This window comes from Poecilia formosa, unplaced genomic scaffold (genome assembly GCF_000485575.1).
Source record: "Poecilia formosa unplaced genomic scaffold, Poecilia_formosa-5.1.2 Scaffold259, whole genome shotgun sequence".
In the NCBI taxonomy this organism is placed as follows: Eukaryota; Metazoa; Chordata; class Actinopteri; order Cyprinodontiformes; family Poeciliidae; genus Poecilia; species Poecilia formosa.
In genome coordinates, this window is record NW_006800198.1 from 879933 (window position 1) to 892294 (window position 12362).

Here is a 12362-nt window from a genome sequence, read left to right on the forward strand (position 1 = left end):
CACCACTTCACTTTTGTTTACATTTCGTCACAAAGGAAGTTGCGCTCATGTCTTCTTCAGAGGTTTTCATATAATTTCTTTAAGTGGTTCTTGGTGCAGGATGAACACAAGCAAATGGGTGAACAGGTTTGTCAAATGGTTTGGCTCGTTTGACACAGTGCAGTGTGAAAGCGAACCAAATGTTGCAACTTTATCAAACTATCAGATATGGAAACACCCTTAAATAAACAATATGACACACAGAACAGATTAAAAACAGCCATTATTTGGGGTTTAGGCTCTTTTGCTTACTTTCAGATACTGTAATGGTTCAGCAATTGTTAGTACTGGCACAGCAAAGCCTACTGTTTAAATGCCCTAAATGTCACGTAAGCAAACCTCTCTCTGTTAGGTGGTGTGATAGCTCTGGTTTCACTCAAAGCAACACAATAAATCCTTTCTTTTCAGTGCCCAACTTCCACGCTGCCGCTTTGTTTCAGCTTGTCGGCAGCGGTGCCAAGTCCCCGCTTGGGATTTGCCCGTATCATTCCTGTTACCTTTGCTAAGTTTGGTGCTGTATGTAACAAGAGGAAAATGCTCCATCAGTCTCATTGTGGGTGTGGAGAGAGGAGCCGGAGGAAAGTTCAGTGGCTGAGAAATAAAGCAGTGGAAGCTCTGCCAGCATCTATTTCCTGGGTGAGATGATGGGAGAAATTCTCCGTCCTCTCTGGGGATATCATTTGGAGACACACAGGCGTCCTTCAGAGGCAGAAGTTTTAGAGCGGAACCCCAGCTCTTGGTAAGGGTGTTTGGAGCGTTTCTGAAGTAAAATCCTCCTTTGCCTCGGTTGGTTTGCGCCATCAGATAAAGACTTCCAGTTGAGGCTTAAGTGTGTCAATGAACCCGGGTGGAGGCGGGGAATCAATGATAAGTGCAGCTTACCTCCGCAGCACCCGCCAAATAGAGATTAAACCATTTCAGCCTAATAGCACATGTCAGTCAAAAGTCACACTTGAGTACTTGAACCCACTCTCCTTTGCCAACTTTCATTTTATAATCACTTCCCCTTGAAAAGATGTCGCAATTTACCAAAATGCAGAGAGAAGCGGCTGAAAATCCACATCAGAGCTGGAGCCGCCATCTGTAATTGTCAACCGTTTCTCTGAATCCTCAAACAGGACTCGATTTGAGTGTAACCATTTCTGATTTATTCAAAGACACACGCGTGCAAACCAGCATGCTCAAACACCATGATCAAAGCCCCAGAGATGTATTACAGCACCAAAAAAACACAGCTGTCTCTCTGAGCAGCCGCTTTTTGTAAACGCTACTCGTTTCTCTGCTCTAATCACTGTTGTGGACATCGCGAAATTACCCACCGCTCCATAGAATTACTTGACTGGATCCAATAACAGTGGCTTTGATGTGCTGTTCAGCCGTCTCACAGGCGGATACACCCTGTGGTCTGTAAATGAGAGCTTGTGCTGTTCAGCCAGTATCCCTAATTTAGACATCATAGGGCTCATTAGGTGTATCAAACTGATATCAAAGTCAGAGCACAGATAGTGGTGCTTTAGCAAACACTGGTGCCGTGACCGTATCCCACAAACTATACGCCTGCAGGGGGTACAGCTCTGTTTTAATGTCACCGATTTTTCTCCAGAGATGGTTGAAAGTAGTGGTGGGCGATCTGGACTTCGAGTTTTAAATCTGGACTCAAAACCCAACTGCTTATGAACCATCATAAGTGAACCACTGACCAACATTTTCATGTGTAACAATGGCACATATATATGAATGACTTGTATCACTAAACTGCACATAAATTGCATGTAATCATATTTTGAAATTTACTGATAAACTAAGCACTCTCTAAGCAATCTCACTGACGAGTGCATGTAAACTTCTCAGGGAGCGTACTGCACCATTTTTTGCACAAATATACACCAGAACGTCTTCATTATTCCATAATCTGTTAAAAGATGCAAACAATAAAAAGATGCGAGAAACAACAAATCTCCCTCACACATCCGTTGGTGTTTTTGTCCTTAAAAAGGCCAAACACACACACCTGGAGCGCTCTTTCTTTGGAAGCAGTGTGTTGTTTGAGCACGGTGCATTCTGCATCAGCTTGTAGAGAGATCCAGAACTGGACACCTGCCATACCTGGTTATGGCTGCTAAGTTCTGATTGTACCTTTACAGTTCAGTGAAGGGATTGCACAAGTCCTCAGCTGAATAGTCTTACCAAACAACCTACACTTGGAATCAAATATCCAGGATAAGAAAACACACACACACACTCACACACACAGAGACACGCATTGCATGCGGGTTGGGCAGAGTTTCTATCTGTATTTTTTTCATTTTGTTGGCTGTGCTGCACCGCCTCTTTTGTTTGCATGTGGCTCACGGTTTGTGCCTTTAAAACTCCGAGGAGGGAGCAGTTAAACGGCTTGTAAGCTGAATATTTTCTGCAGTGCAGCAGTTCAGATGAGAGTTATAAACAAAGAGATGATGTGTCCCCACCGAGACAACTCCCCTGATAGGCGGAGCTGTGATAGCTCATTCAAAACAGCCTCTCTATTATTGTCTTTTGTTTCCTTTTGAAGAAAGATTAAAAAGGAAAAGTCTGCGTCCTCTTGACGTTACAGTGGGATGCTGGTACTACTGAGCAGCACTGTGTAGTGTCAGAAATTGATTCAAAGACAGCTTATCTGGGCCCGTGAGGGAGCGAGCCAGCAGACTGCATCCAGAGGTTTCTGGGTAATATTCAGCTGCCTGTTCAGGCACAGATTGAGCTTGTTTATTTTTATTTTTTATTTTTTTCCCCGGGCCCCGTATCTCTGCAGTCGTTTCAATGCTCCGCTCGTCAGAAGCGGCATGTGGACTTTGTCATGTTTGCAGTGACGATATGAATCTCTGTGTGCAGGTTTACACCAGATACGGGAAATGCTACACTTTTAATGGCAACAAGACGACATCCAAGAAGACGAAGCAGGGCGGAATGGGAAATGGGCTGGAGATCATGTTGGATATCCAGCAGGACGAGTATCTGCCCATCTGGAGAGAGACGAGTAAGGCCCACAAACACCCCACTGCCTAAAAACACAGCATGAAATAATCATTTAATTCATCATTTCATCTGCACCGCACTGTAAATACACAGAGCGGTGCATGTTGATTCCTCAAACCTCAGTGTGTTTTACTGGGAGTCTTTTAAATGAATCAAAAGGAAGAAAAAAAAAAACGTGCAAAATTAAGAAGTGGAAGGAAATTGATTGATTTTTCTATCTAGCGGTTACGCCTAAAATTATTCATACTTTCAGTATATTTAGATTTAAAAATTTATTTTCAACCAATCTGAAATGACCTCTGAGATGAGAATAAAAATATTTATTCATATTTATTTAGATTTGATTTTAAAAATAACGTCCAAGCTTTGTAATTTCTTAATAAATAAAAACTATCTGTATATGTTTTTTATTTGTAGCTTATGAAATGCTTAGCAAAAGCCTTTTTGCATGTTCTCAATGGTGCATTAAATATTTTTCTTTGATAATGAGCGTTTTGTCAGATTGCCTGATAGGTTGCAGTCTTTTTCCTTTTCCTGCACTGCAAAAACATAAAATTTTACAAAGTATTTTGGATTTAGTTTATAGTGCAAATATCTTAGAACGGTGAAAATATGACAACACTAACTTACAAGTAACTTCTCAACTTTTCTTGTTTTAAGTTAGCTGAAACAAAAAGTCCCAGTCATAAATTAAACTCAGAGGAAAAACATGTTTCCCATATTTGAAGTCAAAATGTCTTGTTCTATAAGCTGGGAGATTATTTCACTTATAATTAATATTTTTCATCAATATTAAGGACTAAAATCAAGCTCCTATCTGCTGAAAAGTTACTTGTAGGTTAGTTTTGTCTTATTTCAAGTGTACTGAGACATTTTCACAGAAGCTAGACCAAAACTATTTGGTGAGATTTTTTGCAGTGTGAGGTTGGAGGGTTTCCATGTAATCACCTTAATTTAACTCTCTTCGGAGATTACCCGTCCAAATATAGTCCAAGCTCAAAGTCGCTCAAAATCAATAATATTTCTTCTGACCAGAAGAAACATTTCTGTAGAAGATTACATTCAATCTAACTCTACCTGGTTACAGTTAGTGGGGATATGAATTGAGTTAAATACAACAGAAAACCTGTTAGTTGGACAGGTTTAAGCTATAACAGAATAGTCTGGTTAAAAATGGCTCCATCTGTGCAGATCTGTAGGAAATATACCCCAGAAGACTTCACTTAGTTTATTTATTCAGCACCTGATGATGCTTCATTCACTTTAAGAAAAATGAGCTCAGTCCAATCATACAGACAAGCACAAACTCCCAACAAAACACACTAAAGTTTGGTTGTTGTAATTCTCTTTTTAGGTCTTTTTTACAGTGCTTTTGTACATAAAACATGGGATTTGTTAGAGGGAATTCCCGAACAACACACTACTTTTGATCTGTGGTTGTTCTGTTGCTGCATAATATTCTTCCCTGTTGGCTTTTGTTCCCCAAACATGCTCGAAATGCGGTTCGCAGTTAGCATCAAGCTGAATCTGAGCTGTCAAACGATGCCGACTCCTGAAATCCCCGCGTTCGCTCTGCCTCCGCCACTGCACTCTCACGCTCTGCTTGTTTCGCCGCGTAGATGAGACGTCCCTGGAGGCCGGCATCCGGGTCCAGATCCACAGTCAGGACGAGCCTCCCTACATCCACCAGCTGGGCTTCGGCGTCTCGCCCGGCTTCCAGACCTTCGTCTCATGTCAGGAGCAAAGGGTAGGCCTTTGTTCATCCCTGCTCTGTTGCTGTTGGTGCCGCCCTCGCTGAAACCGTCCGCCGCCGGAAGCTCGGCCCGGTCTAATAAATCTCTGTGTACTCAGCTGACCTACCTGCCCCAGCCCTGGGGGAACTGCCGCTCCACCAGCAGGGAGAAGTTCCCGGGATACGACACATACAGCATCAGCGCCTGTCGCCTGCTCTGCGAGACCAACGAGGTCATGCGCGTGTGCAACTGCAGGATGGTTCACATGCCTGGTAAGAAACGCAGAAAACTGCACGTGTGAAACAAAATCTGTATAAACGTCACGGCGGCGAATTAAAGCCACGTACAAAGGAAAAAGAGACGAGGATGTTTCTGCCAGAAACCTCAGAAATGTTCCAGAAAAAACAAGGCAATTTCTGTTTCAAAAGTCAAAAATTTGTAAAAACAAATTCAGAAATTTCAGAGTTTTTCCTACACACTTTCTTAGCTTAATCTCCTTTTTTTTGTTTCTAGAAAATGTTTGACTTTTCAAACTCAGAAAATTCCTTGTTTTTTCTAGAACATTTTCTAGAAAATTCCTCCTGTGTTTTTAAAAACAAAGGAAAGTTATGAGTTTGAAAAGTAGAAAATTTGCAGTAATAAAAAACACTCTGTTCCAACATATGGAGAATGTAGACAAAAGGCATCACATGCAGAACTCAGTAATTAGCAGCCTTGTCCTGACTAATACTTTGGTCCAGTCTGATCATTTTGTCTCCAATTCATGCAAATGTCTAAAAAAATCCAGCTTTATTTCCACCTAATAATGGGACGCTGGCCCACACTTGGTATTGAAACAGAACAAGGATCCCAAGTGAAGGAGAAAATGTTATGAGAAAGGTTTGCAGAAACATTTATCTCCAAACCTCAACGAACCGAAGCAGCCAAAATCCCTCCATAAATGTTATCACAGGCTGATAACATCATACAGAAAACAACTGATTCAACTTTTTCCAGCTAAAGATGATTGCACCACCAGATGTTGCGTCATGTGGAAAACGTTTCTCTGTTTTCTTTTTTCCCAAGCTTTTATTGGCAGTTATGAAATCTTTCCTCCTGCAGTGACTGTTTTGTGATTTGTTCCTTGGAATTAAGCGGAAAGCGTAACTGAGGTTGATTGGAATGTCTTCGGTTTCCACTGATGTGGTCACAACCGTTTTGGAAGCGATTAAAGTGAAGAAATGTAAAGCTGTCATCACAGTTGCCATAATTCATCCCGTTGGGCTCAGCGTGCGGAGCCATTAAACCGCTGGATTAAAAGCCAGAGGGTTAATCAGAATCGGCACCAAGTGGCACATGTGAAAGAACTGAGATTTTACGGTAATAAACGACACGAAGCAAATTTACGTCTTCAAAATTACTTTCAATGAGAATGCTCATTACTTTTCACTTTTTCAAAGAAAACCATTTGAGCAACCTCCCTGTGGAGAATCTGAATATGCTGGAGAGTCGGGCTGACAAGCATCAGGCCAGATATTTGCGCTCGTGCGTCATCATGGCTTGAGAACAGGAAGTCAAAGAGCTGAGTCACTGAAAGCAAACTGCTTGACTGATGTGGCTAACGAGCAGCGAGGAGGCCAGAGCTCCCAGTTATGGGCGGAAATCCACACCGTCTCCAATATCACGCCACAGCTGACACTTAAAGACACCAAAATGAATGACTCAAGTAATCTGAGGTAGAAAAGGTTTAAAGAGCAACTTCTAAAAGAGGGAATCCAGCCGATGTGGCTGTCTCAAGCTCATAAACCACTGGAACCGCAATCCAGTTCAGTTCATTTAAAAAGCACCAATTAGCAGCAGGTGTCATCTCACAGTGATTTACAAGGAAACTAAATGCAGCATTTATTTGCAGAAATAAAGAGGCGATTCATCCAGTTCATCCCAGTCTTATGAACAGATCCCATCTCAGTGGAAGCTTTCAAGTGGCCTAGTCAAAGCAAATCCGGCTGGGGTGCAGGTCTTTGCTGCTTGGACATCCTCCAAAGTCAAAGTCTGAGAAGAAAAGTCAGAATTCTGAGATTGAAGGAAATTTTTGATTGAAAATGTCAAAATTCTGAGAAGAAAGTTTGAATTCTGAGCTTAAACACAGAATTCCTGCTTAACTCGCACAATTAAAGCCGGAATTTTAAAATTAAAGTCAGATTTATGAGAGTAAGGACATAATTATGAGTGAGAAAAGGCAGAATGCTAATTTTAATAACAGAATTACCAGATTAAAGTCAGAATTTTGAAACCAAAGTGAGAATTCACTCACTTTCATTTCCCCAGATATGAAAATTCAGATTTAAGAAAGTCTGAAAAAAAAATTATAAATTCTCAGATTAAAGTCAGAATTTTGAAATTAAAGTCAGAATTCAGAGATTAAAAACATAATTCTGTGGTCTATGTTTAAGTTTTGGGACGAAAAGCTTCATTTTGTGGGGAAAAAGTCAGATTTTTTTAGTTGGAGGATGGAATGTTAAAATGTTTTACAGCATTTTAATACGTGTAACTTTGACTGTGTAGTTTAGATAAAATCCACAGTGACTTTAAACTTGTGTTCCTCCTTATTGTAACGATGACGTTTGGAGACACCTCAAGGTTTTTCCAGGAGTCAGAAATGTTTGAAATGTTTTTAAAATCTGCTCTACTGCGTAACTTCCTGCTGCCTTCATTCATCTCGCATATAAAACAACCAGAAAAGCACCTTTCCATTCAAGTCTCTGTGTGCATGTTCACAGGAAAATCCCCTCCGTTTTCCTTTTCATTAGGAATGCAGTGACTTTATAACAAAAGCTACCTGCAGATCCTTTGATGGAGACTTTAAACGCTTTGCTGTCAGGCGCAATGTGCTGCTGGGGGAATTTCTGGATGAACTGAAAGTCATTTGAAATCCAGTTGATTTATTTTAATTGTTTTGTGGACCTCTTTAAATACCCTATTAGAGTCCAGGGACCATCTGAAGGCATTAGAGAACTCTTTAGATCTTATCATAACACTACAGCCTCAAAGAGAGAAGAACAGTTCATCTGTGAGAGGTTTAAATAAGGAAATTATTCACCTGAGACTCTGCAGCCTCAGTGTGTGGCTGAAACCTGAGAAAGTTTTCACACGCTTAACTTTTTAACTATCTTTTCATGTTATTGCTTAAAAGTTAAGACTTTATTTGGTAGATTAACACAGAATTGCACCAAATTGTGACGTGGAAGGAGGACAACATGTCAATCTTTTTCATGAATGAAAATCTGAAAAGTGTGGCATGCATTTTTGTTTAATTTCTTTAAGTCAGTAGTTTACATAAACACCTTTTGCAGCTTTTATAGCTGCAAGTCTTTTGAGGAATGTTTCTACCTATTCTTCTACGGACTTCATTCATTTGCCCATCTACCTGCAGCTGCCTCAGCATACCTCTGCCACCACCATGTTACACAATGAAGAGTGCTCTCTGAAAAAACACAAAATCTTACCAACTGATTTTGGTCCAGTTTCAATTGGAAGCATCTTAGGCCACTTGAAATGAGACCTTATTAACATACAAGTCACTTTTATGCAAGATATGAGACCTAGTATTACATAAATAAGTCCTTCATATAGTTATTTTTTTTTAGTATTAGTTCCACTGGCAACATTATTTTACTTATAACAAGACATTTTTCCCCAAGTTATAAGGTAAATAGTCTGTCAGTGGAACTAGTACTTTTTCATTAGAGGTTACCTAACCTTGAACAGCTTAGTATATATTTATGGGCTATACAAAACATGTTCATTAGAGTTTTTACAGAAAATCATTCTTGGATAATAAGATTGAAGTCTGGTCAGTTCTGCCTATTTTGAGAATGAGATGTCTTGTCACTTTAAATCCTCCAGCTATATTCAGCAACTGGTTTCTGGATGGTAAGTCAACAACAAAACTCTTGTCGTTTCCAAATGTCCTGGAACTCAGTTTGGGTTGCTAGGTAACAGGCCAGGCTTTTCTGGGGTTGCTAGGTAACGGGCCAGGTTTTCCTGGGGTTGCTAGGTAACGGGCGGTGCCAGCGAATTTGTTTTTGAAACTGAGGTTTTTGCATCAGGTCGGTTTCCAGACACCAAAAAACATTAACTAAAAACCAGCTGGGTCTTTTTTTAAGCGCTCTGGATGTTTTTAGAAACAGTTGAGACCCAAATGGAAGTACAAAAACATGCAAAATGTCCCCTTTGACTTAAAACAAGCTCCTATGTCTTGCTGAATAGTTACGTGTAACTTAGTTTTGTCGTATTTCAAGTGGACTAAGATATTCACACTAGAAAATACTTGGTAAGATTTTGTGTTTTTGCAGTGTTCACACTGAGGCACAGTGCTCATTTTTCTGCCGGTTTGTCTGCAGGCCTGAAAACTCAGTTAAGGACTCTGATCCAATCTATGTTTGAAAAAAATTAATAATGCTTCTGATAAGTTTGAAGATCTCCCAAACCTCTAAGCTGACATTATCTTGCCAGGGTTATTTCTCTTCCAAAGCGCCCCAGAGGGTCGTAGCAGCTGACAGGTAATGAGCAACCCCACTTGATGGGGCAGGACTAATGCATGTGGGGCAGCCCAGAAGAAAAGCTACGTCTTGAATCGCCATGTAAAGGAGAAGTTGCTGTCAGAAGAGAGTATCGCCTCAGAGATACCACAAACCATCGCTTTGCAACATCAACCAACGGTCTGCGCTTACCGCTTCTTTGCTGACATACATTTCATCACCATACCAAGAATGTTATAGTTTTAATGCTGAAGTGGATTAAACTAAATGTGTACATGACTAGCCTTAAATAAAGGTCAAATATGGTAAAAATAAATGTAATTTGAGCACAGCATGCCTAGTTTTGTTTATTTCTAAGTAAAAACACTCCGTTTTAAAATCCAGACTGCTCTGTTTACTGACAGATGATGCAGAATAAGAGCCTTTTCAACTGATTTATAGTAATGCAATAGAAATTCCTGGTGGCAGTGGTTAGGATGATTATTGTGTTTTATTATTTCTTCTCATTATTAATTATGATTAGTGGTTTAACAACAACAGAAATGACCCCATCGGGTTGCATGAAGCCGCTGGTGACGCAGGACAATGAGGACAAACATTTTTTTCTGCCATGATGTGACGACACATTGTCCCTTCAATAATGTAAACTGTTCCTCCCACAAGTTTTTCCTCTGAGCTGCTGTTTCCTGACGAGGAGCGCCTCAGATTTAAAGCTTTTAACATGAAGCACAAAGGTTTTGTAGTTATTTACTTCTAATGTGAATATTTGCTGGAGTTTTCCTGTTGTTTAAATTTCACTCTGTGTCTCAGTATTAAAGGTATTTGTTGTCTAAACGTTCTCATTTTGCTGGGTGCTCTATGTGTTAAAGTCATGTGAATGAAAAACAAAGCTGTGATTTTCATGATTTTCTATTTTCAAAATACTTGTTAAAACACCAAGATAATTTATTTATGTAATTATATTCATAACCATTTTTTTTACATTTCTCCATGTCTCAACCACAAATTTCGCATTCTTGGGGAATTTTATTTGATACAACACAAAGTATTGCATAATTGTGGTACGTTTGGGAAATAATATATGATTTTCAGCGTTATTATTCTGATTTTATTTTTAAAACATGAAAAGCATCAGTGCATTGTGATGCTACCACCATGTTTCACAGTAGAGATTGATTACTTTAGTTTTCTGCCTCACATACACCAAAACGTTTGATTTTACAGCAGAAAACTTTGCTTGCTTGCTGGGTCTTCTTTATGTCAAACTTTAAGCTGGATTTCTAATGACTTTTTCAATCTAGTAGTTTTCTCGTTGACAAATTTTCTCGCCTGAACTGTGAATTTCTGTGGCTCCTCTATAGTTACTGTGTTTGCATAATTAATGCTTTAATGAGATTAAATTGCATACAGCTGGAAGGAGTCTGGTTGCACTGAATTTTGTTTTACATTTTAAAAAGCATAAATTATTCTACATAAAAAGGTGTTCAGACACACTTTGTTTATCTTATTATCATCTTATTATTATTATCTTATTTATTTTTGTCAAAACCTTCACAGATTTATTTTAAAAGTAACAATTCATGAACACTGGGACTCTTAAACAGTGAGACCATAAATTGTATGTTTTATTTAGAGATTTGCAAGATAAAAAATTAATATTTCAGTGCCTCCGTCTATTTCTATATTTGGGTTTCCACCACAAAAAGAAGCTATTAAGTTGTTCTTGTCCTTGATGTGTGGACAGCAGACAGAGAATGGCTTTTTGCCTCTTCTCTCAAATACATCTGGAAATGTAAAATATATATAAAACATGAAATCAGACGCCGGCGGCTCTGATTTTAGAGAAAAAGATATCGGTCGAAACCTTTTAATGTTTCTCCACAAACATTAGCCCCATGAGTGTTTCACTCCCAGACAAACTCACAAATACAAATTAATTGTCCTGCTGATGGATCCGTGTCATTAATGACCTGGGCAGTGTGTGTTTGTCTGCAAAGAAGTGGCTTGTTGATTGGTTTTTAAAGACTGCCTAAATATGCCTGGCGGGCGGAGCCAGCACGCTCCATTTCTCCGTGCAATCAAGGACGGACGTCCAAGACGGCGCAGCGCGCCTGCTGCCTTCGTTTGGAGACGAATGATCAGCTGCAGAGGAGCGTTGTTCACGATCTGCCTCGTTGCAGCAGACACGGGTCACTGAGCATTTTGTTTCTGATTGATCAAATTCACATTCTGCTCTTATTTCCAGGAACTGCAGATATCTGCCCTCCCAGTAAAATCAACTGTGTTGACAAAGCGCTCGGTAAGAAACAATCTTCCTTCATTTCTTTTCCCATTACCCCAAAAACACAATCAGGAAATACGATAAGGGTGTTTTTTCATATTCTCTTAGACTGGTTATTTTAAAATTACTTTTTCCTCGTGGTGATTTGGGTACTTTAGCGCTCCGTGGCTGCGCTGCTTTCACACTGAACGTTTCAAATTAAAGCTGCGCTTCATTCCCCGGCGCCCATCAGCCTCGACTCTGACCTCACCTCCCCCTTCAGCGGATGTCGTATCCGAACCTTGGTTTCAAAGAAACTCCAGTGAAAGGGGCCCATTTTATTGACTTGGCTGGACAATTATCATTTCTCAGCCAAATAAGCCAGAAATTTAATTATGTCTCCCTTCACTGAATTGAAACTCTGTTTAAAATGTGGCTGAATGAGATCTTAGATATATCTTACAAGAATGGGTCGCATTCATGAGGGTCATATTCCTGAATCGAACAGATGGATCCACCACTCCGTCAAAGGTGAGGTATTAAAAAATAATTTCTGCATTTATGTAGAGCTGCTTTCTTCCTACATCAGACAGACGTAGGCCTCCATGCTCCTGCATACAAATAACCTTATTGTTAGAGTTGTAAAATCCATAAATCATCAAGTTATAATTACTGCTTTCAGTGCTTCCTCTGCCCATTTTTAGCCAGAACTGAATGCTTTCAGAATTTTAAGAGACAGGCTGGGAAAGGGAGTGCCATTGTTTTAGAGATCATAAATATGTATTTAATGTATTA

At 39.8% G+C, this 12362-nt stretch overlaps 1 protein-coding gene across 1 annotated transcript in view; it reads left to right on the forward strand.

The window, feature by feature from the left end:
• Positions 1-12362, forward strand: part of asic4a (acid-sensing (proton-gated) ion channel family member 4a) — a 126303-nt gene that overhangs the window by 107447 nt on the left and 6494 nt on the right. Inside the window, exons 2-5 of the mRNA XM_007570360.2 lie at positions 2911-3055; positions 4674-4801; positions 4906-5059; positions 11553-11606. Coding sequence (XP_007570422.1) covers positions 2911-3055; positions 4674-4801; positions 4906-5059; positions 11553-11606 — 481 coding nt within the window. The remainder of the gene's footprint in view (positions 1-2910; positions 3056-4673; positions 4802-4905; positions 5060-11552; positions 11607-12362) is intronic.